The following is a 26,354-nucleotide window of genomic DNA, read 5'->3' on the forward strand; positions in this document are numbered from 1 at the left end:
CATTGCCAGAAGGTAATTCGTTCTTATCTGAGAAACACATCCCAATCCCCAAGGCACGCTCCACTCCAGGATTTAATTCTTCACGTGTCAGATAACGGGGATTCAGGCACCCCGCAGAAGCTGAGACTGCAGACACAAAGCAGTGCCAGAAGCAGACAAACACCACCCTGCAATAAAAAACACACGCCCGACGAACAGACAGCCGTAACAATTACCGGCTCTCGAGCCGCATCTCCCCGCACACACAGCCCCGCAGGCAGGACCGCATCCCATCGCACCCGGCAGCCCCGCGCCATAGCTCATTCCATTCGAGGCGGAGCAACGCGGGGCGGCCCCGGGCTTCCCCGGCATCTCCCCGTCCCCGCTCCCACCCCCGCCCCGCCTCCTGCCCTTTGCCCCCCGCTGTCCCAGCGCTTCCTGTTCCCAACCACGTGTGCTCGCCGTGGGGCAGGCGGCGGCATGGCGGGTGGCGGCGGGCAGAGCCTCAGCTTCGCGGGGTGCAACTTCCTCCGGCAGCGGCTGGTGCTGTCCACGCTCAGCGGGAGGCCGCTCAAAATACGCAAGATCCGCGACAAGGAGGAGGACCCCGGTCTCCGCGGTGAGCGAGGCGCCGGCGGGGTCCCGAGGGGTGCGGGGGGGGAGAGTGGCCGGAGCCGGGCGCTGTCACGGAGGGCGGCCCCCACCCGCAGCCCGGCCCGCAGCCCGGCCCGCCGGTGTCGGGTGTCGGCCGCGGGATGTGGCTGCTCCGTGCCCGAGCGGGGTCACCTGGGGACCCGGCGGAGGCTCTCTGTGTTGGGAGCCCTTCGCCTTTGCTCCATGCGGAGCCGTTGTCCCCAGAACGGGTGCTGGCCGATGAGGGAGGCGGTGCGCGGGTACACGGCTTCGGTGTGGATTGCGTTTGGGTTTGAGTTCAGCTGTGGGCGTTGCTCTTTGGTAGGTGTGTCAGCGTTTGTTTGTTGGTAATCCAACGTGCAGTTCGCTCAGCTTGTTGTGACAGGAGCGTTTGCAGTGTGAGCTTTCTGCGCTCCGGGAGCCGAGTGTAAGAAAAAGGTCCCATTGCTGCTGTGTGAACTTTCCCTCCGTGGTAACGGAGAGCAGAACCAGCACTGTGGGACTGAGGTACCAGCAAGTGCTGAGCAGATACTGACACGCTGCAGTTTCTGTAGATTGCTCTTTCCTTTGCTTACTGTATCCAAACAGCTTGTACAGAGAGAAAACAGGTCATTCCTTGGGAAGGAGCAGAGTGTTATTGATCAGGAAGACCACATGCTGTTGGGCATGTGCACTTGGTCCTTGAAACTGACAGGGTTCTGAACTCTGCATAAATTCATGTTAAGCCTACGCCAGCCTTGGAATCTTGGAATACTTCAGTGCAAGCACTTAAAAAATGCTTGTTCTATGTCCGTCAGCAGGAACCCACACACACAGGAGAAACCAGCTAGCACCTCACAAACTTCTGTAATAAGGACTGTAGGCAAAAAGAGAAGTGGTGGGAAGACTTAAATTTTTGTAGCCTTGGCAGTGCCATTGATGGTTTTGAAAATGGAAAACTGTCCTGTCTCCAGGTATATCATGGTGCCCATGCTTCAGTAGCGCTTCACATCTGAACAACAGTTCTAAGCTATGATGTTACAGACAGTAGTGGGAAGCTATCGTTAGCTTGTTGTACTTGGGGTTTTACGTGGGGTTCTGTTGGCTAGAATTTGTATGTGCGTGCAAACATAATCATGAGCAAAATATAACTTGTTAACAGCTTTATCCTGGACTTAAGTGATCAGATGGACCAGTTTCTGTTATTTGTTCTCCCATTGCTTTATGCAAAGAAAAATGTTTTGTATGCTGAAGTTTCTTGCTGTTTTCGGGAGTAAATTTAAGTGTAAGGTTATTTCTTTGTTCTACTCTACAGACTTTGAAGCATGTTTTATTCGCCTTCTTGACAAAGTGACGAATGGCTCTAGGATCGAGATAAACCAAACAGGTGAGATCTGTTTTCTCTTCTTCCCCTGTTGCAGTATTCCAGGTTCTATCACTTGAAGCAAAGATTGCAGCTTGGGAGGTAGGCGTTTCGATGGCTCTGACTCTATAGATTAGGTGCTATTAAGCACAGAAGCTTTATAGGAGAGGTCTACATGAAAGATCATGCTCCTCCAAAGCAAAGTGCATTGCTCGAGACTGAAGAGTAATATTTTGTTTAATGTGTAGGATCTCCTAGCAGAGGAAGGTCACTGAACCAGGCAAGGTTTGTACTTGCCAAGTCATGTTCCAAGAGGAGTTATGAGCAAGAAGCATCCCATGTTGGAATCTCAGCTGTCTCTCTCTATTACATGTAGATTTTAAGGACTAGTTTGTCAGTAAATTAGAAGATATGCCACTGGATATAGAGGGGTTTTCAACAGAGCATAATTTAATTCTGTCTTATGTAAAAGATGGTAGTTGTTTGTTTCAGCATTTTGGGAATAGCTTAGTGTCTCAGTTTTAGAGGACAGCAGGAAGGAGGACAAATGATGTGCAAGACAGACAGACATTTGCCTTGCCCCACTTACTTACTGTGGTCATTGAAGCAATGTGGTGGTAGTGCTGCCCATCTTCTATAAAATCTGCTTTCCCTTGTTGCAAAGTGTCTTTATCCTGTAGTAATGCTTTGATTTTCTTTTTTTCCCCACACTGACTTCTTTCTCAGGCACTACCTTGTATTATCAGCCTGGTCTACTATATGGGGGCTCACTGGAACATGATTGCAGCCCTAGTCGCAGTATTGGCTACTACTTGGAAGGTCTACTTTGTTTGGCACCTTTCATGAAACATCCACTGAAGATTGTCCTGAGGGGAGTAACAAATGATCAAGTAGATCCTTCGGTAAGTAATAAAATGTAAGTACTGAAGGAGAATTCTTTCTTTCTAAGTAAAGATTAGGGAAAAGTCTATAAACTATACTGTGTTTTTTTGTAATCTTTCATGTTATGCAGTATTACTGCATCTGCCAGCAAGCTGTCTAGATAAAACAAGCATCTACTGAACTGTTCCTTCTTTTGCTCTCCAAATTACATTTGTTATTCCACCCCTTGGCTTTCTATGCTGTACTGCTTCTGTTTTGTCATCTGAAAACTCTCTAATTGTCATGAGAGGCCCTTCCACTAATTCACTTCTCCCACATTTAGGACTGTTTCTGCCCCATTACATAGTCACGTGCTGTAAAAAGAAGAAATTGGCTATGACAAAGAAGGAATCTTTGATTCTTTTAGAATCACAGAATGGCTTAGATTAGAAGGGATCTTAAAGATTATCTGATTCTAATCCCCCTGCCATGGGCAGGGTTTACACTTACATCCAGCCTGGTCTTGAAAACCTCCAGAGAGGGAGCATCCACAGCCTCTCTGGGAAGCCTCTCTTCAGTGCCTCATCACCCTCTTAAGTAAAACATTTATTCCTAACATCTAACCTAAATCTACCCTCTTGCAGTTAAAGCCATTCCACATTGTCCTATCGCTGTATCAGACAGTGTAAAAAGTTTGTCTGCCTCTTTCTTATAAGGTCCCTTTAAGCACTGGAAAGCTGCGGTGAGATCTCTCTGCAGCCTTCTCTACTCCAGGCTGAACAAATTCAACTTCCTCAGCCTTTCTTCATAGCTCCAGCCCTTTGATCATCCTCATGCAACTCCTTCTGACCCTCTCCATATCCCTCCTGTACTGGGGGCACTGGGCTTGGACACAGGACTCCAGGTGGGGCCTCACCAGTGCAGCACAGAGGTGCAGGATCATCTCCTGCTCTCTGCTTGGCCACCCCTCTCTTGATGAAGCCCCGGGTGTTATTGGTCTGCTGAGCTGCAAGTACGTGCAGCTGGTGCACATCTAGCTTTTTGTCCACCAGGACCCCCAAGTCCTCTGCAGAGCTGCTCTCAGTGAGTTCTTCTCTCAGTCTGTACTCATATCTGGGACTGTTTCAACTCAAGTGCAACATTTTGCACTTGGCCTTGTTAAACTTCAGTAGATTCTCACATGCCCACTTTTTAAGAATGTGTAGACCCCTCTGGATGGCATCCCTCCCTTCTGTCATGTCAGCTGCACCACTCAGGTTTGTGTTGTCTGCAGACTTGCTGAGAATGCGTTTAATCCCACTGTCTGTGTCACTGATAAAGGTGCTGTAGAGTGCTGGGCCCAAGACAGACCACGGAGGACATCACTTCTGAACAGGTTCTACCTGGACACAGAGCTAATGATAACAATCCTCTGGCTATGACCATCCAACCAATTCTTTATTCACTACTAGTCCAGCCTTCAAATCCACCTCTCTCCAATTTAGAGATAAGGATGTGGTGTGGGTCCATGTCAGAGGTCCAGATAGATGGCATCAGTTGCCCTTCCTTGGTCCATCAATGTTACTACTCCATTTAGAAAATCACCAGTGATTAGTGAGGCTGTTAGGTTGACTGCATCTGTTTCACTGTAGTGAAGAGATTTCCTTTCCTGAAAAAGTCAGAGAGGAAGAGCAATCCAATCAGAACATTGATTTCAATTAGGTTTGGATGTCCATCTAAGTAGCTGAGTCCTGATTCTGGTAATTAACCCTTTTTTGGCCCCAAGCACACTGGCCAACAGAGGTTAAACAGTCTTACTTGAAAGGGGTGTCAAAATCAGAGCCAGTTAGTTTGTGCTTAAAAGGGGCTTACACCTGCCTATGCTCAGGCCAAGAACGATGTTGCTAAATTGCATTGATTCACTGTGTGTAGCAAGTGTAAAAATGCAGAGTTGTGTGCTAATGCATTGTATCTTAACGTTTGTCATGTTGCAGAGCAAAACTAGTTACTGTGACTCAGCTGATGAATAGCAGTAACTTGCTAAACAGTGATAACTTGATAGTGGTTCCTAAGACCGATTTAAATCTGGCTTATGTCCATTTAAATTGCCTGAATAAATTTCAAACTGGGTGCACGTTTGGCCTGGTTTCAGCTAGGATGGAGTTAATTGTCTTTGTTGTGGCTAATATGGTGCTCTATGTTGGATGCTGGAGAAAAATAACATTCATAAGTCATCAGTGTGTTAGCTGTTGCAGAGCATTGCTTGCACCGAGACAGGGACTCTTCTGCCTCGTCTGCCGTTCACCCAGTGAGGAGGCAGGCAATGCACCAACAGTTGGGAGGGAACAAATCCCAGACAGCTGGCACAAACTGACTGTTCTGTGGGTATTCTATGCTATAAGATGAGAAATAAAACATGGGGGAGTTGGGCATTGGCTGGCAGGTGGTGAGCAGTTGTGTTATATATCGCTTATTTTACATATCCTTTTATCATTTTTCCTTCCTTGTCTGTCCTATTAAACTCTTATCTCAGAGCAGTGAAGTACTGGAACATGTTGCCCAGAGAGATGGTGGATGCTCCATCCCTGGAGACATTCAAGGTCAGGCTGGATGGGATGCTGAGCAACCTGATCCAGCTATAGATGTCCCTGTTCATTGCAAGGGTGGTGGACTAGATTACCATTAAAGGTCCCAGCTTAAATGATTCTGTGATTCTATGCTTCAACTCATGAGATTTACTTTTTTTTTTACATGATTTTCTCCCTCATCCCACTGAGGGAAAATGAGCAAATGGCTTTGTGGTGCTGCTTGCTGGGTAAAACAACACCAATGTAAAGTCTTTTTGCAGTATATTGTGTACCTCACACATCTTTGTAGGTTGCTGAAACTAAACACAATTTTAAGTGGTATCCTAAATGATTTTGGTGCTTAAGTAACTGGATACTTGATTTTTAAATTAATTTGGGCTTTTTATTGTTCAGTAGGTAGAAGGTGCTTAGCAACTGGGTGAAAATGTACTTACGTTTTCCTGAAAAGATGCTCAGAGTGGTCTATCCGTCTGCACCCTTTCTGCCTGTCCAAGGGGAAGAAAGAAAGGAAAACCAGTGTTAATATCTTGTGTTTAGTTTAAAATGAACAGAGCATTTTTGCTGTTATTCTTCTTGCAAGTGCCTCTCTAGTTCAAGTTCATAGATAGAAAAAGCAAGGCACCTGCTCACCTGTGTTGGAGGTTATGTTGTCTACTCAGCTGGGTTTTGAAGTTTAGCTTAGTTTGTAAGAAGGACACAGTATCTTCTTAACATGTGTCTGTATTTTGGAGTTAGGTTAACTCTGTAAGAAGTTGCCTTATGTGAGTGTGTTCTACATCTGTCATCTGCAGGTGAATGTACAAATTCACATCTGCATGTATCTCCTGTTGAAGGGAGTGGAAGTGGTCAAGGCAAGGGGAAAGGTATTTCTGAAGAAGCAGGCTGGTTGTTGGGATAAAAATACAGATTTGTTTGTTTACATACACTAATAGGCTACCCATGCCATGCAATGAAAAGCTCTTTGGCAACTGGTGTCTGTAGTGATAATCAGTATTCAGTACAAACAGTAATCAGAAGGATACTGTGTCTTCTGGAATACAAGATAATGTGCATTGTGCAGGTTGAGCAGTGGCAACATTAGTGTGATACATCCCAAATGAGTGAGAGGGATAATACGTTGTTCACGCTTGTAAGAAGTGCCTTCAGAACACTTGTGCCTTCAGGACACTAGCTTGAACCATTTACTGGCAACTTGTGTTTAAATTGTGTTTTACTTCTGTGTTTTCTTCTGTTAACTTGTGTTTTCTTCTGTGACCACAGGTGAGACTTGAGCCTGAATAGCTTGTGGGACCAATTGTATGGGGCTGACATACATAGCTGATGTAGTTTCGATTTTATCTATGTAGACAATACAGGGAGGTTGGGAGAGATGTCTTTGTAAAGCCCATTTTTGAAAGGGGTGGAAGTAACATGCAACTCATTGCTCCTGTATTTCCCTTTCTCTCTCTGTTGTTACTCTGACAGATAGACAGTGCTGCAGTTGGTTTTTCTGTAACTGTTCTTAATGGTCGAGTTTACAAACATTATGCCATGGAACCTTCCACAGAAATGACTTTTCTGATGGCTTGAGACTAGCAAGTAAAGGTTAATGAGTGTATGGCAGGGGAAAATGCTGTTCTGTGCAGAGCTAATAGCTACATAGGAAGGGAACAAGCACGTACCAATGTGTCTTTGTTTTTAGCACCTTTTGCTAGCTGTGGGATTCTGCATATCACTGGAAGTTTTTTAAAGATTTTTTTTCTCTTAGTTACTGTTGACTTCTTTAAAGGAGAAGGTTCACAAACAAGTGAACAAGCAGTTTGGACACAGCAATTTGTTGGTGTTTGTGGTGTGGTATGCCCTCAGTTGTATGATGCTTTTCTTGTGGTACACATTGGTATTATGTTGTTTGCTCTTGAGGTGGAATAACATCCTTCCAAGGGAAATAGAAAGGTGGTTTTATGATTGAGTGATAGGGAAGATCCTGGGAAAACAGGGGTTTGAGTCTCAGTTGTGCTACTGTCTTCACTTACGGTGAAGTAATTACCACTCCTGCGTGAATTCACCCTTTTCTTAATCAGAATAGCCTTGTCAAAGGTTTACAGGCTGGTTCATCCTGGTTCTGTGAGTAGCGAGGTGGAGGGATCCACAGATCTGTGCCTCTGCAAAGGGGAAATGGGACTCTAAATTATTAAAAACTGTGGCAACGATCTGAGGAGAAACAAACTTAATTGACTAAATATGGTATTGGAATGCAAGATAACACACTGCAGTACAATATAATTAGAAGTGAAGCTAATAAATAACAATGAGTGTCCGAACAAGCTGAAGGCCTTACACTAATAGTGTGCGGTCAGGACAAGCAGCAGCAAGAGAGCCTGACTATTGAAAAGAGGGACATCAGGTGACCTATCGAGGCCTTCTGTGTGTTCCCCCTGAGCAGGAATGATAACAGAGCAGAGAACAGTCTTCTGGGGAATGTAGTTCTTCTCTTCCAGACAGGTGCCCGGAACTGGAGCATTAACTCACTCTTTAACTTCTGGTGCACTACATGATGTTATGATGTGGAATACCAATAACCAAAAGTAATAAAACCGTGACAGCATTTTCCACCATTCATATACTGCCAGTTACCTCCTCTGCTCAGGCTGTAAATCTGGAACAGAGACAGTCTGTTACTGTGTATCTGTACTTGATGGCTGTCATGTCTGCACTTCTCTGCAACTAAACGCTGTTAACAAGTCTCAAAACTTTTGGAAGCATTCAAACCAGATTCAAGATTGAACCAGCTTCTAGCATTGCCTTAACAGTCTTTTTGGAGGCAGTTTTTAATCCAAAGAATTGCAGAAGTGGATATGGAGGAGAGGAAGGGTGTTTACACCCTCTACAGTGAAGCTTTTCTTTTTTCAGTGATATGTGCTTTTTCAGAAGAAAAAGGGAGAAGTGTTTTTTAACCTTACTATAGTAAATTTTGCAAGTAGTGAGATCTTGTGATAATAGAGTAGTTGAAGCTCTCTGCCTTCTTATGTCTGCCCATAGAGTGCCCACTGCAGAAAAGCTTCATCCTTGTTAGGCATCTCATATGACATTTAAATCACTGACTTACGTACCTTTCAATAAAGGGTCTGCTTTTAAAACTGTGTGTTCTGTAGGTTGATGTCCTTAAGGCAACAGCTCTACCACTGCTGAAAAAATTTGGAATTGATGGTGAAAGTCTGGAAATCAAGGTAAGAGAGCACATTTCTTTCTTTCTAAACACACGTGAGAACAGTGCTTTCAGCTGCTTCACAGGACTATATACCTATTTCCATTTTCTGTCACTAGCAGATATCTGATACTATCTAAATAATATATAGTATTGTTTAATTGTATTTGTCTTGTTCATGGCGTGTCTCAGGCAGCATAGTACCCATACAGTGGTTGAAGGTCTGTAGTAGAATAGAGATGCAAAGGCTGTACACATAGAGGAGATGACAAATGCAAGTGACCTTTCTGAATCTTGAGAATCTTTGCAAATTAAGAAACCTTTCTGTTTTCTTGTTCCTCTTCACTTAATGTAATTTCTTCTTCTTTACTGCTGTTCTTCTTGCCCTGTGCTTAGGTCTAGAAAGTAAAAATTCAATCTTTTGTCTCTTTTTCCAGCAGAGGTACTGGGTCTGCATTTGGTTAAGATTAACTTCCCAGTTGAAATATGTAGTGTATAGTAAATAAACTTTTCTCTAAAGACTACTTTTCACAGACATGATAAATTTGTATGTAGAACAGGCTCAAGTATAAAGTATAGTGTTCCTAACTATGAAAGACTTATTTCGAATGTATGGAGGCCTAGAATCTACCCTCAGTTTTTGCTTGCTCTTCTGTGACTTCACAGTTTCTCCCCTTATCCTGCCAATGGCCCACAGTCTGTTGCAGCATCACTGACATCATCATGCTTTGCTTTGGTGGTGCTACAGCAGTCCTGGTCTCCAGTTCCCCACTGTCATGCCTATCTAATCTCTGTGTCTATGGGTGCTCCTGGTGCACAGGGTTGGGACTGCCCCCTGGCCTGCACTGCTTCCTGGCTGGAATGGTGGGATCAGCATAGACCAGCAAGGCCTTCAAAAAAGAATGGAATTTATTCATTTTGATTGACACATAAGCATGTTAAGCATCAAAAAGATAACACTTTCTTCAGCAGCGAGATGTGTCTGATCACTTTGTGTTCCTTGCAACTTGTTTTCTTATTTTCAGATCAACCGGAGAGGAATGCCTCCAAAAGGAGGTGGAGAGATATTATTTTCTTGTCCAGTAAGAAAGGTCTTGCAGCCTATTCAGTTCACTGACCCAGGCAAAATCAAGCGCATCAGAGGAACTGCGTATCCTTCCCTCACATTCTTTTTTATATTAGTTTGCTTTTAAAGTAAGGTAAGGTAAAAAAGCAAGTCTCCTAACTTGAGGTCCCAACTACATTTCTTTGTTGCAGAGTGCACATGCAGATAACATGGGGCCACTTTTCACGGAGTGAGAACACAGATTCCACTTTTTTTTTTCTTCCACAGCCTTACTGTGTGCATGAGCTGTAGAATATGAAAGGATACAGCTCAGTGTGCTTGTGGTGGCTGTTTTCATGATTTTCCGCAAAGAAAGTAATTTTATTTTGTCCTCTCCAGCTCTGTAATAAGTAGTTCTGTCCTCTGTTTCTATGTGAAAAGGGAAGCAGTGGCTTTAGTGACATCTTTCTAGCTTGACTTAAAACACAATACTAGTGCTACTATACTAGTATAGTATATATAGTATATACAGTATATATACAGTATATATGCTATATATACAGTATATATAGTATATGCTAGTAAAACACCATACTGTGCTACTTTCAGTGGATTTGGTTGATGTATGTGAACAACCAGATTTTTTTCTCAGATGTAAAAGTTTGCCCAGTAAGCCAAGTGTAAAGGACCAACAGAAAGCATTTTCTGACCTTCTAGAGAGTGCTATCAGCAAGTATGATATCCTGTCCTCTCAACGGGATAGTCCTGCTTCACTGACATACTAGTCTGCTCATCCTGCTTTATTGCAGACTTGCTTATGAGCTTGAGCCAGTGCACCTGTAAACCTAGCAGGAATAAAAGAAAGCCTGAAAGGGACCCCCAGTATGTCATTGTTGTCACTGGTTTCTCACTTCCTGCTGTTCACTATTTTGAGACTTAGACCTCCAGACAAGTGCATTCACCTCCCTCCATCCCTTCTCCAGTACTGTGGGCTGACCCTGGAACTCCTCAAAACAGACTTCTGAAATAGATTGGAAATAGAATCTTTTTCCCATCTGTTTTCCTGACTCTCATTCTTTCTCCATTTTCCTCAGTTTTCTTTTTTTGTTCTCTTTATGTCATAAAATTATTAAGTAATTGCAAGACCTATTTCAGTTTCTGAAAAGCCATATCTCTCATAAAGTTTTTCAGTAATTGTGAGGCTTATTTCTCTTCTTTAAGGTCATACAGTTTAATTGCATATTTTAAGATAGAATCTTAAGTGTTAGACCCCCAGTATCTGGGGGATAACTATGGTATATAGATTCTCATTAAAACTGATGATTGCGTGTGGACCTCTGCATATCATTTTACCTTAATGTAATCAAGGAGTATTCATGAAACTGGTCACTCATTTCCTCTCCTTCCAGGGAGGATATGACACCAAGTGAGAAGTCATCCTATTTTAGCTTGATCACTAAGTGATCATTCAAGCCAGTAGAAAACAAAATGTTTCAGACACATAAGTCCTCAGATCTTTCATGTGTGTGTTTTTGATTGTTCAAGATGCTGGTGAACAAATGAGTTTACTTACAGCTGCAGATCTTGTATTGCAGTAACTTTTTGTAGTCATCTAAAATGTTGAGTGCACCAACTTCAGAATAATCAGTTCTCTTTATTATTGTTTACCAGTTTCACCCTTCAGATCTTACAGAGTTTTTCATCTGCCTACACAAGAGCAGACAATAGAAATTTGTAGAAAAGGAAGTTTCCCTCAGCCAGCAGGAGAGTGATGGTGTGTCGCCAGGTTGGAAGTATAAGCAGGCGGCTCCTTAAGTGCAGAGCATGAGTCTGTATTAGTTGAGAGGGAATTTTGAGTAGAAACATTTTATATGTTTGAATATCTGTTGAGAATACTACTGAAGTAGCACCTAAATAAAAGGACACAAAGGGTCTGCAGAAAGATTTCTTCCCCAGAACAGCTATCTTTGAATGCTGAGTGGCTGGAGCACCAGTGACTTTAAATGTATCAAAGCATTGCAAAAGAGCAGGAGGCAACAAAGTTTTAGCCTTCTAATTTTCTTTTTTTCTTTCGAAAAAACATCTGTTTTATTTTCTACTCTCCAATTTCTCCCAATTTAAGGTGGCAGGAAAGGATTTCTTGCTATTAATTCAGAATAGCTTTCCCACCAACATCTTTTCCTAGGACAAAACTACATTTTTTGAAAGAATGCATCGGGACCTCTTGACTGTTTTTCCCAGTCTCTTAATTATTTTTCATTGTCACGGTTCCTTAGCACAGAAATACAGGTATTCTGTCAGAGTGTCTCCACAGATGGCAAACAGAATGGTGGAATCTGCAAGGAGTATCCTGAATAAATTCCTCCCAGATATTTATATCTACACAGACCATATGAAAGGGATCAGCTCTGGAAAGTGAGTATCTGGTATTCTATTCTATTTTATGTATTTATTTATTTATTTATTGCTAGCGTATTTTAATCTGTAATTTTACTGAGCCATTATTTTCTAATTCTGACATGAAATAAATATTCATTATAGGGGGAAAAAGGGGAATGAACACTTGTTTTACTCAATACTGTGATAGAAATACTGTTTTCTTAAACAATGTAATGCATCATTACTGCTGCTAAGGGTAATTTGAGCTCTGTTCACTTTTAAGGCTGTTCACAGAATCACGGAAGTGAATGCCGAGTGCAATGATATGATATTGATATGTAAACTAATGTGTGAATTTTACTCAGGACCATCTGATGGATGTGGTAATACTAAGGATGAAACCTGAATGTTTTCTAAAGCTCTGCAGAGAGGGACCTGGGCGTCCTGGTGGACAAGAGATTGGCCATGAGCCAGCAGTGTGCCCTTGTAGCCAAAAAAGCCAATGGCATACTGGGGTGTATTAAAAAGAGTGTGTCCAGCAGGTCGAAGGAGGTGATCCTCCCCCTCTACTCTGCCCTGGTGAGGCCTCATCTGGAGTTCTGTGTCCAGTTCTGGGCTCCCCAGAACAAAAAAGACAGGGATCTCTTGGAAAGAGTCCAGCGGAGGGCCACAAAGATGGTGAAGGGCCTGGAGCATCTCCCCTATGAAGAAAGGCTGAGTGAACTGGGTCTGTTTAGCCTTGAGAAAAGAAGACCGAGAGGGGACCTGATCCAGGTCTATAAATATCTGAGGTGTGGGGGGCAAAGTGGCAAGGCCAGGCTCTTTTCAGCAGTGTGTGGAGACAGGACAAGGGGAAACAGCCAGAAACTGGAGCACAGGAAGTTCTGCACGGATGTGCTCAAGAACTTCTTTACAGTGAGGGTGACGGAGCACTGGAACAGGCTGCCCAGGAGGCTTATGGGGTCTCCTTCTCTGGAGATATTCAAGACCCGCCTGGACACCTACCTGTGTGACATGGTGTAGGGAACCTGCTTTGGCAGGGGGGTTGGACTCAATAATCTCTGGAGGTCCCTTCCAACCCCTACAATTCTGTGATTCTGTAAATGATTTGGGCTGTGTGTGTTATTCTTTGCTTTGCCTTGACATTAATAACTGAAATGGTTTTCTCCCAAGAGCAAATTACTGTTTCAAATTTCCTTAGAGATATATTTGCCAGCAGAATAGAGAAGTGATGCTCATGATTCAGACAATTTCACTGACGTCTATCAGTAGTGCTACCTGCTTGTCACTTCTTTGCAGTTGGAGATTGGGATAATTAATTTGTATGTCATTTTCCCATATATGCAGTTCAAGGCGTGCATGCTTTTTTTCATTGCTTCTGTTCTTACAAATACTGTCATTGAGATAACTTGTTGACTTCGTAAGTCTGAACACCTGAAAATTGCTAACTAATCCTAAAGTCTCTTTCCTCTTTTCCGATTTCTCTGTTATATTTAATGTTCCATGTTAGTAAGTGTTGTGGCTGCAGATATTTAACAATAATGAAAATTTTGAAACATTTTTTTCTGATGGTTGTGAGTTTTTGGTGGTGTTGTTGTTTGGGGTTTCTGTGATCGTTTTTTTTTTCATTCCTACCACTAATGTAGAAAATTCAAATGAATTAAGGCAGCACCCTTATGTTTTCTACTTGCATGATTAGCCCATGTAGGAGAATGAATAATGACATGGGAAGAAAAGGCGAGTTCCCCTTTCCACATTGGTGGTGCATGTCAATCTCTGCTGCTGCGCTACCATATTCAGCATAAGTACGGTGCCAGCACTGTCCCATTTCAGCAAAGCATTTTGTGTTACTAGGTTCCTGTTGCTTCTCTATGTGTAGACAGGACGAGGAAAGAAAACAGTGCATCTCATTCCCATTGCTGTCTCTGTTCACTGAAGACTTAGAACAGCAAGGACTATCTCAGCACACCTGTGCCCAGCCCAGACAAAGCCCTGATTTCAGAATGTAGTGTGTTGCGTTCTGTCCCTCGCACAATACCAAAAGCTTCAGGAAGTAGATGTGAGCATTTTCTGCCACCTGTGGTGCCTCTCCAAACAAAGGCTTCTTCTGGATTTACAGCAGGATGTTCATCTTTGCAGATGTTTCCTAACACTGTTTGCACACTGATGAGACACTAGATGATTTTATTTTGCCAGTTTGTCGCATGCTACTGAATTCTAGCAAAATCTGTCACAGGATGTAGTTATCATTATTGTCCAAATTGTAGCCCCTAAGAAGCAACATCTTTTGACTCCTGCTGTCTGGATCTTTCTCTCAGGGGAAAGGAGGAAGGGAAAAACATCTTTAGCATAACTTCTGTGTTGCTGAGCAAGTACCAGTTCTTAAATATGGCTGGGAACCACCAGTATCTGTTAATTCCCTCCCTACTTAAATGTCTTTGGCAGAATTGTTCTTTTATGACACTGGGGCAATTTGTCTGTGCTGGTATTTAGGCTTTATTTTTGTAGTTTGCTGGTGTTGTTCCTTACTGTTTTGGGTGCAAGTTTTTTTTTAATTTAAAAGTTTGGGTATTGGAGGCCATGTGAGTCCATAACTATGGGAAATGCTGTAGGTAGAGAAAGTCAGCCTTACTTTGAATGGCTGACTGATGGTGCTCTTCTAGAACGTAAAAACACAAGGATCTTGTGATTTTTTTTAATTTTTTTTTTCTAGTTACAACTCTGACTTCTCAGCAAGCTGTAGTCTACCATCTGTTACTTTCTTTTAGCAAAAGTATTTTTTAACACCGATAAAAGCATTTTTTTTTTTTTTTAGGATGCTAAGCTCTTGAGAAAAATGTATAGGTTGCTCCAAAGTGATGCCTAAAGATTCAAAGAACACAATAGCACTATTTGACAGAGCAGATTCTCAACTACAAAACAGTATTTTTCAACACAGTCACCGCCATTAACCAGCTCACGCAGATGATCTGATCAGCGCACTTCATTTTGTTGCATGACAGCTGTGCACGGCCGTCCAGAATGTGGCTGTTATTCACAACGATGTCACCACTGCTAGTTGGAACTGGATGACATATAAGATCCATTCAAACCAAGCAATTCTGTGATTCTATGAAATGTAACTAGTGTAAATCAGAAGTTTTGGTTTTTATTGACCTGCTTGTTACTGTGGCTCACCCTGTTATTTATTGAAGCTTCCATGCAAAAAGGTGGATCCCTAAAGAAAGTTAGTTTTGTACTTGAATGTGACAGAGAAGAAATTCAAGGTACTTAAGTAAATTTCAAAAATTAATCAGTAAACGTGTTTTGTTGTGTTTTTTGTTTGTTTTTTTTGTTTGTTTCGTTTTGTTTTCAATAGAAAATGCTATTTCTGGGAGTTGATTGGTTTTAATTTGTTAAGAGTTTGGTCCAGAAATATCCAGCACAGCATGTCTGGGACTAGTGATGCTGGCTCTAGCTTTTAGATAATGTTTCTTCCAGGACAGATGAAAAGTCTAGAATGGAAATTTTGTTGGCAAGTCCGGATTCCCCACAAGGTCCAATGAGTGGAGCTCTTTGCAGCTTGCAGACAAGCTTGATATTTCTTCTTGGTTTGTTATTTAATTTTGTTCTATCCAATGTGTTTTTCTTTCAGATCTCCAGGTTTCGGCATATGCCTTATTGCGGAAACCATCAATGGCACTATGCTCAGTGCTGAGTTAGCCTCAAACCCTCAGGGCCAGGGAGCAGCTGTGCTTCCTGAGGAACTTGGCCAGAATTGTGCTAAGCTGTTGCTTGAGGAGATATACAGGGTAAGTGGCCAATATGTTTTGTATGTACAGCTGAAGAGGAAGAGGGTGATGATACACTGGTGAAGGAAAAGGTGATCTGAGGATGCAGTCTGGCTGAGATCCAGACACAAAAATTACCCAATGCTGTCAATGTATTCTTGATACAAGTTGGGGGTGTTTTATAAATGGTTCATTTAATGATATAATGACTTACTCTGCCATGTTATTTCTAGTGTTTCTGCCATGTTATTTTACTATGTCAGAAAAAAAATGTTTGTTTTCACTGCCTTCTGTTTGCAACAGAATTCAGTTTGCTTCATGTGTTGTTTTTTTTTCACTTTTAGCCACAGGAGAGAGCAGTAAGAGAGTTAATGCGATTGAGCCGGTGGTGGAATCGGGGCATTGTGAGTGGGAGAAAGTGTGAGGAAGAGGAAGAAAAGGGGGGAAAAAAAAGCAGCTGTTTTCAGTGCTGGCCATTTTATTTCAGCAATAACAGAGTTCAAATGTCCTGAGGTTTGTCTGTGATATAAGTAACTGAATGGTTTATCGGAGAGGAGCTCAGACAAGATTCCTAAGCAAACACTGTCTGCATCACAGTTTCCCACAGCATGATTTTTTTATTAAAATGCTAGTTTTCATCTGTGGTGAGACTTCTAGTGGACAACAGGCTCCCAGTCGGATTTAGCAAGTAGTGAGTTTCTTATCTAATAAAGAACATATCTACTTTAGTTGTGTATTGCTGTAGATGTCAAAGTAAGCAGCTGTTAGTACTGACAAGCCAGATTTGGTCTTTAGGAGGCAGCCATCTACAAATGGTACTAAAAAAAAGCAATGTAACTGCTCTGAACTGGAATGAGGTGATAGGGCCTTGCAGTGTTAAAAATGCCATTAGTGTGATTCTGTTTTAGTTCATGTAGTCAATTAGGAAAAGGGTCAGGCAGGTCTTTGCATGGGGAAGTGATAGGGCATGAGGTTTCAAGCATCCTTGAAAATCAGAATCTCAGTGAATGAGATTGTTCACAGTGGCCTGCTATGGAACAATTGGCATTCTGGAAGGCTCTATGATGTGTGGGCCATTCCAAGAGTAAGTGGCAACTGCTGAGAAGCGTGTGGACTGTTTGTAGACCTCCACTGCAGCACCTCAAGGTGAAAAATTTCTCATTTCTTATCTTTTGAGGGCTACTGTACTGCTTATCTACTGCCTGTTTTGTTTTGCCTACATAGTGTGTAGTGAAACAGTAAAGTTGGGAGGAGAATGCATGGGAGAACAGGCTGCTGTGAGCAAGCAGTCCTTAAGTCCCATTCTCTTTAGACATGGTAATTTCTGAATGCTCAAGGGAGAATTGCTCTCTCTCTCTTTGCTTAGATTGCACATGAGCAGGATTAGACTGTTTCTCCATCTGTGTCTTTGCCTGTAGTTACTCTGGGGGCCAGAAGGCTTATCAGAAAAGGGCATCCTGGCAGCATCGAAAATGATCCTCTGCAGAGGATTTCAGTTGTCAGAATCGCCCACAAAACTGTTGGAATTTGTTCCTATTTAAAAGGGCTCGGAGGGAACTCTTTAAGTGCTTGCTTAGCGCTTGCTATTATGTGAACTTTACCATGTAGGAAATTTGAGACTTGCTATGTGAAGTGCTAAATTGCTCTTTTTGCTAGGCATCAAAAAAGAAGTTGAAAAGGGCATATATGATTCTTGCTTTTGTAATATACCTTTGTAGCTGAAGCAAAAAGGCCTCATTCACAGGCTCCCATTGATCAAGTGGTGTGTAGTAGATCCGGACCCCAGGTGCCCTTTATTGGTCCAGTCCCTGACTTTAAACTACAAACTCTCAATCTGTTCATGACTGTTTGTCAAGGGCAGCTCTTAACAGTCTTTGCACTTCTTAACATCATAACTCTTCCACCTCTCCTGCCTCATCCATCCCTTCTGAAAAGCTCATAGCCCTCAGTTATGGTATTCCAGGTACGTGTGCTATGCCATGCTTCAGTGATAGCAATAAGATAGTAGTTTTCCAATTGCACCATGGTTTTCATCTCCACCTGTTTATTTCCCATGCTGCATGTCTTGGTATAGAGGCTTTTCAGCTGGGCTGTCAGCCTCATTACCTTCCTGGAAGAGCCCTCCTTAATTCCCTTAGGAAAAATCTGAGGTTTTTGCCTGCTACTTCCTAAAGTGTTTCCTGATTATTCTCTGTTCCTCAGAAGCACAGTCTCCCCCACCCCCAGTCAAATCTAGTGATGAGGCCTGCCAACTTGCTGCCTAGTACACGTATCATAAGATACAGCAGGTTGAGGGTCTCCACTAGCACCTTTTTTCTAACTTAGCTGTGCTATTCCACATCTTTTCATGGGCAAGTTCACCATTACCCCCTTCTCTTTTTAAATCACATTTAAAGCCCTGCACATAAGCCCAGACAGACCCTGGGCCAGAATTCTTTTCCTCTTGACTTAGATGGACATCATCAGCAGCCATCAGGCCAGGTGCTGAGTAAACCACCCCATGGTCAAAAAAGCCAAAATTCCTGTGGTGGCACCAGCTTCTCAGCCATGTATTTATCAGATGGGTTTTCCCAGTCCTGTCAATTTCCTCCTTGCACCTGAAGGGTTAGAGGAAGATACATACCACCTGTACTCCCACTCTTAGTCCACTAACTGCCTCAGTCCCCTGAAGTCACTTTTGATAGCTTTCAGGCTCTCAGTGGCTTCATTATTGCCAGCTTGAACTATCAGTAAGGAATAATAATCAGTAGGGAGTCTGTCTCCTGCTCATACTCCCTGATGCTCTTCAATCTCTCCACCTCCGCCTTGAGCTGTCCCTATGCTGAGCAGATCATCCATAGGCTCACAACTCATGCGGGTGTATCTGCCATCCTGCGGGGGCAGCAGCAGGCTCAGACACTCCCTGCAACCAAGAGACTGAAACAGCCCTATTTCTGGGCAGGCACTCAGTCTGGGTAGCTGCATTCTTTTTGGCAAGAGCTTTCTGCCTAGTGGAGACCATGGCTAGATTTGTTGTCTGGGAGGCAGCTGATAGGTAAGCCAATCCCCGGACTGGGGAGGGATAATCTGTCCTGCCTGTGCCAGCTGCTGCACCATGCTCTGTTTGCCCACTGTTTTCAGCACTGCTGGGAGCTGTGCTCCCCACAGGCTGCTTTTCTAATTTCAGGGTGTGATGCTGCTGCTCTTGGCCCTGCCCCCACCATGTCAGAGCTGCTGCCACATGGAAGGCAGTTGTGTCTGGCAGCTTGTCGCTGACAGGAATTCAGTTGTCCTGAATAGGCACAGTCAATTCCTTGCTTTAGTGTGGAATGCAGCTGCACCAGAGCTGTCTGCCTGCAGAGAGAAATATGAGCCAGTAGTGTGCACGGGTGTCCAAGAAAGCCAGTGGCAGGGAGAATGGCTTTAAAATAAGAGAGATTTAGGTTAGATGTTAGGAGGAGATTCTTCACTCAAGAGGGTGGTGCGGCACTGCCACAGGCTGCCCTAAGAAGCTGTGGATGCCTCATTCCTAAAGGCATTCAAGACTAGGCTGTATAGGGCTCTAGGCAACCTGATCTGGTGGGTAGCAGCCCTGTCCATCACAATAGGTTGGAACTAAGAGATCTTGAAGGTCCCTTCCAACCTAAGGCATTGGGGTCACAGGACTGTTCCCTTGGACACAGCACAGGGGAGACAGAGCCACTAGTTCCTTGTTTGGTTTGGGGTCCTTCATTAAAAGAAGGATGTCAGGTCATTGGAATGCATTCAGAGAAAGATAACTAAGCTGGTGCAGAGACTAGAAAAAAAGATATATTAGAGGCGGCTGATGAAACTGGAGTTGTTTAATTGGGAGACGAGGAGGCCTGGGGGGGACCTTATCGTTCTCTACATCTAACTGAGAGGGCTGCTGTGAAGTTGGTAGTGGTCTCTTTTCTTGGTTGACAACTAATAGAACATAAGGGTTGCAGCAAGTTGCAGCAGTTGCAGCAGTGGAGGTACCTTTAGCTTAGATATAAGGAAGATCTTAAAGGCCTTTCTTATAGCGACAACTGTATGATTCAGGGTGTTGAATTTATATTTCCAAGGAACAGTGAGACTTGCCACGCTGAAGTAAAACCATCTTGAAAATTACTATCAGTATCTCTCACTAAAATAGTCATTTTTTCTGCCTATTCACTGAGTGAATGTGTTCAAATTGTCACATCACTGTGTTTTCTTAGTCTATCCCAAAATTTATTTGGAATTCCAAATTTCAAAAAATTTGCTTTTATGAATAATTATATTTCTTAAAATGTTAAGTTTGTGCTTTGCCCACAAAGCTAACTTCCAGTTAGCAGCCTCTATAGTTTTGCTTTCTCCAGACAGCATGTTCAGTGGGCTTATGATTTGTTTTAATTTAGCAGGAAACTTTTGACAGACTACACTGTGGCTCTGGATCTGCAACCAATGAAATTCAGAATTTCATGGCATCCTTTTGCTTTAAAGCTGTTTATTAAAGTTCAGAAACACTTCCATGCTTCAGTTTTGTAATGCTTGAACAGAACAGGAAGAGATGAGAGAGAGTACTTTGTTTTGACATTATTCATGGGTTTTGGTTTAGTTCTTTCCCAACCTGCTAGGTGAAATGAATTTGTCACTGTTACAAAATCAAGATTTTTATCTTTTTGGCCCTTGAAAACTGAGAGCAGTAATTCAACCTTTTAAATGTATCTTTCTTCTCCATTACTCTCCTCCCATCTCAATTTCTGGTTTGTACAGAGATTAATTATTAAAACATTATGGTTTACAGGGAGGTTGTGTTGATTCAACAAACCAGAGCCTTGCTCTGCTGCTCATGACCCTTGGACAACAGGATGTTTCCAAAGTCCTGTTAGGACCTCTGTCTCCATACACGTAAGTTGTTTTTTTATTTTTATTTTTTTTTCTTTTCATTTTAATTACTTAGTCTTGTTTAATTCTCTATCACACAGCTATTTGTTCTATATGAAAGATGTTGTCTGTGGCTGTGAGTAGAACAACTTGTCTCATTTTAAGACAGATATGGGTAGTGTAAGTTACTTAGTGTTTATTTTTACACGTTAAAATATTATTTCCTTACCACTGTGTATTCTTTCTGATTCTGAAGCAATTAAAATTGCAGAGATAAGGTTTATTGTGGATTCTTGGTCTTGTAGTGTATGTGTATGTCAGTTAGCTTTTTGTTGCCTAGGATATACTACCTTGTTTTCCTAGTGATTTCCCTATACCTGGGGCATCAAATGGCCTATTTTGAATGGCTTGCCAAATGCTAAAGCTGTAACTGCCTAAAGGAAACACGTCAAAAATTCAATTTCCAGAGCTGTGTGCAGCCCTAAAGCTTTAGACCTGTCAGGTAGTTGACTTCTGTGATGCCCTTTAATCTTTAATTGTATTAAAGGTTTGTCTGTCACTAGTAATGATTCAGAGGAAACAAAAGGAATAAATTTCTTACAATTAGTTGAAACACACGGGGCAGGTAAAAGATATCCAATACCGAAAATTTCACTTATTCTATAAGACTGACTAGGTCATAGCTATTCATAGAGACTGGGCAATTTTCCCTTAAGCAAGATGGGAGAAGGGTAGCTTGTTTGACAATGGCATCAAAAAAATAAGACTATGAACTGTCCTTTTTCGGTTATCATGGTACCGGTGCTGTATACGTGAAAGGTACAGTACTGTGATAACTGAAGAATGGTGGTGCCATCACATGAGATCTAGAAATTGCCTAACTTCAATTTCAATCCCTTATACCTGGTAACAACATTCATCAGATTTTTTTTGGGGGGGAGGGAGCAGGTAAGCCTCCCTTTGCACAGGAGTGAGGTAATTTTGTGTGAAGTAAGTCTCCAAGTGAAAGACAACAAAGAAGTGCACAATTAAGCATGTGAAACAAAGCTGTGTCGTTCAGTCTTTTCTCCTTGATACTACACAAGTTGTGTGAGCACAGCACTTCACTTTGTAAGCAGACTGATTTCAAATGGGCAGGTTGTCTTTTCTGGCAGGCTAGGAGTGCAGGTCAGGAGCAGGCATTCTGGAGCATCATGTGCCACAAGAAATCATACAACTCTGTCTGGAGCACCCTCATGCCCTCACTAAGGCAGCTGGTAAAGGGTTGGGAAACTTGTCCCTCCAGCAGCTCATCAAATGCACAAGTTTTTGAATTGAATTATGATACTGTCATCATAATCCCTTCTCCCCTTTGTCAGAGCTATGGTGTCTCTGCATTTAACACTTTCACCCTGCAGACTCCAAAGCTATTTATAAGACATATATATTAGACAGAGTTCCCTGTCTAGCACAATGTAGCCTAAATGTGACAGTTCAGCTGATGGATTAAAGCTCTGTGAGGGGGATATGATGCACTGGAATACACCCATCAGAACAAGGAGATATCTTCCACGTTTGTGTATTTCCCTCAGAGCCATCCTTTGCCCTGCTAATGTGGAAGCAGTGCTAGGAATAGGGCTGCCCTGAGGAGGAACACCAGCCTCTTGGGTTATGTTGCAGATTTCATAGTGCTTTTCTGTTGAGCTGCTCATAATTCTGTGTGTTCGCTGTGCTGCCACCTCACCCAGGGTGCGTGGCAACAGATCCTAAATCTGGCATGAGGACCTTGTGGTTTGAATCTGCTTGAACCAGGGGGCACACAGAGGACAGCAATGTGGGAAAGCACTGCTGCCGGCTTGAAAGGCTTCGGAGAGGAAAAAGGCACATGTGATTCAGAGTGAAAGTCCCCAGAAACTGCATATAGAAAGTGCTCATGAGTTGTGGTGTGCAGGGCACCAAAATGGCAGGGGAAAACCTGACAGGGCCGAACACAGGCAGCGAGGAAGGGGAAGAAGGCAGCCGCGGCCCAAGGTGGGGCTTGCTGCCTTAGGCAGGCGACAGCCACCTCGCCCTGCAGCTCCTCGGCCGGGCTGGGCCCGCTGCCCGTCACCGCCTTGAGCTGCTCCAGAGCTGCCGGCGCGGCGCAATGCGACCGTCAGCGGGACGGGAAGGGGCGGTGCGGGCCGGGACCAGCCGCTCCGAGCGGGCGGGGAGGCCGCGGGTCGGGCAGGCCCGGCGGGGAGCGCTGTGTGTGAGCTGCGCAGTGTGCTCCTCTGTGTTTGGGGTACAGGAACAGAGCAGGCCTTGTTGGCAGCCAGGTCTTCTCAAGTGGTGATTAACGAGCCGGTCGCTTTGCCCTGTCAGCAAGCTAGAACATGCGAAGTGAGTATGCTGCTCAGTAGGCTTCTGCAAAAGGGCCCTTCTGCAAACTTTTATGTATATATATGTAGTTGTAGTACAGTGATTGTTAATTCCAAGGAATCTGGCACTGAGGAAGATTGCTGGTGTGGTTCAGTTAACTGTCATTCAGCTCAATGGAATAAAATGAGAAAAACGACAAAGATTCCAGCAGCTCCCACTGTCACTCCCCCATTTGGCTCGTGCATGTTTGATGCAGCTGCCTATTTGGGATGCAGACCTGCCCACACCTTTATCAGCCTCAAGCTAATAGCAGCCCAGTTTCTGCTTCTTTATCTCCTGTTTCCAGAGTACTTACTTCATGTTTCCTACTGCTCACAAATTCTCCTTCCTGATCCCCATGCAGCCTCTCCCTCTCCCATTCCTTTACGCCTGTCTTATTTACTAATGTCCTTTTGCTTTTTCACATTATCTGAAAGTAGAGGCAGAGCAGCAACAGTCTACAAACATATGAAGAGAAGTACAGGCAGAGACAAGCCCATGGACAGTGCACAGCTTGCTGATCAGTTTTTAGGTTTTTTCCCCTAAACCTCTGGTTCTGTGCTGCTTTTGGCACTTAGACAGTTTGTTCTGTATCCTCGCCGTTCAGTGCTGTGTTCCTGCTGTTTTGGACTTGTCTGTTTGCTTGTCACACTGCCAGAGCTCTGGGAAGGCACCCAGCTAGCAAGGAGGCTGATATAGAGCTTGTTGCCTGCCAGCTTTACTGAAGCATTTGTGCCAGCATAAGCCCATTTGCCTACTTACAGCCTCCCCTTGGAGCTGAGGAGGCATGGAAGAAAAGACGGTCTTCGTTTCTTCCTTATAACTGTTAACACATTCAGGAAACATGAGAGCTGATACTTGTGTGCAAGCTGGTCACTCGCCCAGCAAGATAGGGGGGAAAGTTGTACATAGCAGGGGTATCCACATGCCCACACTCACCCTACAGAGGTGTTCAGCTGACTGCTCCAGAGGCAAATCTCCAAGCATAGACCAGTGTCAGTGACAGTAGCCTCTGTTTGCCTGGCTTCTGCTATTTCTCCTCTCCCCTCAAAGTGCAGGAGCAGAGTTCAAGTGGCTAACAGAGTTACTGGTTCTGCAGCATCCACTGTGCTCTGTGTTTAGAATGTCCTGTGTTTCTGTGTCTAGAAGGTGCTGGGAGCTTTGTGATGTTGCTCTGGGGACTGTCCTCTGCCCTTGGTCTCCTGCTTCCCATTTTGTGGGTACTTCTTGATTTGATGTCAAGTGTGGTTAGCTTGTGCTTATGCTGTCAGCATGCAAAGCAGAAGCTTTTTGCAGTTTGCCAACTGAATAAATGCATGGACTGGAAGTGCACATTCTTTTTCTTCAAGGGTTAAACTTAGTCTAAAAAGAGCACATGTTAATTGGTGTAGAAGATTAAATATTAGGTTACAACTGCAGTCTTGCTTCTGAGTGGAAGAGAGCAATTATGTCATAAGCAGTTATGAATTTTACATTTGTAGCATTTTGGTATAATTGCATGTTCCCTGTTTTGGGGAAGCTAGCAGGAATGTTTTCTTGGATTTTTATTTTGTTTGGTTCAGTTAGGTTTTGTTCTGTCATTTTTTTTTCTTGAGAGTTTTGCTGTTGGTTTTTGGGTTTTTTTTTTCAGACCCTCTCCATTGTGAGAGAAAAAAAATCTAAACTGCACCTATTTAGTCTCTTTGTGTCTCTCATTCAGAAATTGCAGGAAATTGCTTCCTGCTCTTGAAAATCAGGAGAAAATAGGATAGATTAGTTCAGTTGGAAGGGACTCGGAGATCATCAGGTCCAACTGCCTGATCGCTTCAGGGCAAACCAAAAGTGAAAGGGTATTATCTAAATGCTTCTTGGAACATCAACAGGCGTGGAGCATCAGTCACCTCAATAGGAAGCCTAGAAGTATGCCCCCAAGGCCAGACTCTTGGCTATCTCTGTTTAACCTTTTGTTTCCACCTTAAACTTCCGGAGTTGGAGAGGTACTGTACTTACAGGGTGGTACAGGGTTCTTATGATTTATGATACCCTTATGATTCTCTAGTGGAGAATCAGGATCGTGACTAAGTGACCATGCCTGGCTACAGCTCTTCTTTCTCCTCCCATTTTTCTTCCTTTGCATTTTGTCTTGCTGTTACCAGGCATTCCATCTCACTCTGCTTATACAGAGTACACGGTGTTTTCAGTAGGGGTCACTATCAGCAGTGCAAGCGAGGAAAAATTTTGGAGGCTTGCTTCTCTGTACTAAGCAATCTTCTCATGTTTATTGTGCTCGCTGTACTTATCACTGGAATTGATGCTAGTAGGTACTGCTGTTGTGCTTTTAGTTTTGTTTCTTAAATTCTGTTGTTTTCTGTCCCTCAGAATTGAGTTTCTGCGACACCTGAGAAGCTTCTTCCAGATCATGTTTAAAATTGAAATGAAGTCCCCTGAAGAAGAACATAAGGGTGGGGAGAAAGTCTTAATGACATGCGTTGGCATTGGATTTTCCAACCTTAGTAAAACAATAAGATAAGAAACTTATCTGCAGACTTTGCAATGCTTTTTGACATTCCATTTTGTAAAAATCTTATTAAAAAGTGTTTTCCCCTGGCACCAGGAAAACCACTGTGGAGGTACTTACTGCATGTAAACAATAAAGTTACTTCAGGCTGTTTAGACCTGTGTTCTTTTTGAAGATGCATTACTGCTATGCATGGAATGACATGTTTTGTGCAGCTGCATCATTTTAAAAGAGGGGTTGTAGTGGATGACCACTGTTTGGATTGACAGGTGCTGGAAGTTCCTATCAGGATATAAATTCTTACCACCAAAAGAAAGTTTTTGGCAGATTCAGTGCATACCTGATGAAGTTAATGGTCAGCTCCTGACAGAAAGAAAGAGTTTTATTCTTGATGTCATATTACACTCAGTGTGGAATAAAACAAAACAGTGTTAGAAGTTGGTATACTTATAGAGCAAGTACCAGCAACTGTGTTATAATGGTCTTACAAATGCTATCCACTGTGAAGTTGGTGTGACCTCTGTAATGTGAAAAATTTTCATTGATCTGAATGAGAACTTTGATTATTTTTGTTTATTTATTTTATAAGATACTTGACCAGTGCTTTATAAACTACTGGAGGCCATGCATCATTTTTGTACTGTATGCCTTTATTTTACAACCTATCTAAACACGTTTTGGAAATGTTTTGTCCTAAATAAGGTTTTCTTCCCCTTTAAAAACCAATGAAGTTTTTCTCAGCTCTGTAAGATGGCACTTCAAATGATAAGTGGCTATTTTGAAGTGTTACATGAAAAGAACAGTTTAGGGAATTGTTGGAGGTCAGGCCATTTTTACAACTTACTGCCTTCCAGAACTTTTTTTGCAGAT

General features: G+C 43.0%; 1 protein-coding gene across 1 annotated transcript; it reads left to right on the top strand.

Annotated features, from left to right (window-relative positions):
* Nucleotides 1-405: 405 nt before the first annotated feature.
* Nucleotides 406-26,035, top strand: RCL1 (RNA terminal phosphate cyclase like 1). The gene is made up of 9 exons (XM_015848905.2): nucleotides 406-598; nucleotides 1,907-1,978; nucleotides 2,681-2,856; nucleotides 8,514-8,588; nucleotides 9,592-9,716; nucleotides 11,901-12,026; nucleotides 15,625-15,781; nucleotides 20,529-20,632; nucleotides 25,346-26,035. The coding sequence occupies exons 1-9, from the start codon at nucleotides 460-462 to the stop codon at nucleotides 25,494-25,496; spliced, it is 1,125 nt and encodes a 374-aa protein (XP_015704391.1). The 5' UTR covers nucleotides 406-459; the 3' UTR covers nucleotides 25,497-26,035.
* Nucleotides 26,036-26,354: the final 319 nt, after the last annotated feature.

Source organism: Coturnix japonica, chromosome Z, assembly GCF_001577835.2.
Source record: "Coturnix japonica isolate 7356 chromosome Z, Coturnix japonica 2.1, whole genome shotgun sequence".
NCBI lineage: Eukaryota > Metazoa > Chordata > Aves > Galliformes > Phasianidae > Coturnix > Coturnix japonica.

Bases quoted from the DNA above. Each gene is read 5' to 3' on its own strand.
- RCL1 (XM_015848905.2), top strand. From the start codon at position 460: ATGGCGGGTGGCGGCGGGCAGAGCCTCAGCTTCGCGGGGTGCAACTTC. The intron at 9,717-11,900 runs GTATCCTTCCCT...ACAGAAATACAG, and splicing joins AAGCGCATCAGAGGAACTGC to GTATTCTGTCAGAGTGTCTC. The intron at 12,027-15,624 runs GTGAGTATCTGG...TTTTTCTTTCAG, and splicing joins AAAGGGATCAGCTCTGGAAA to ATCTCCAGGTTTCGGCATAT.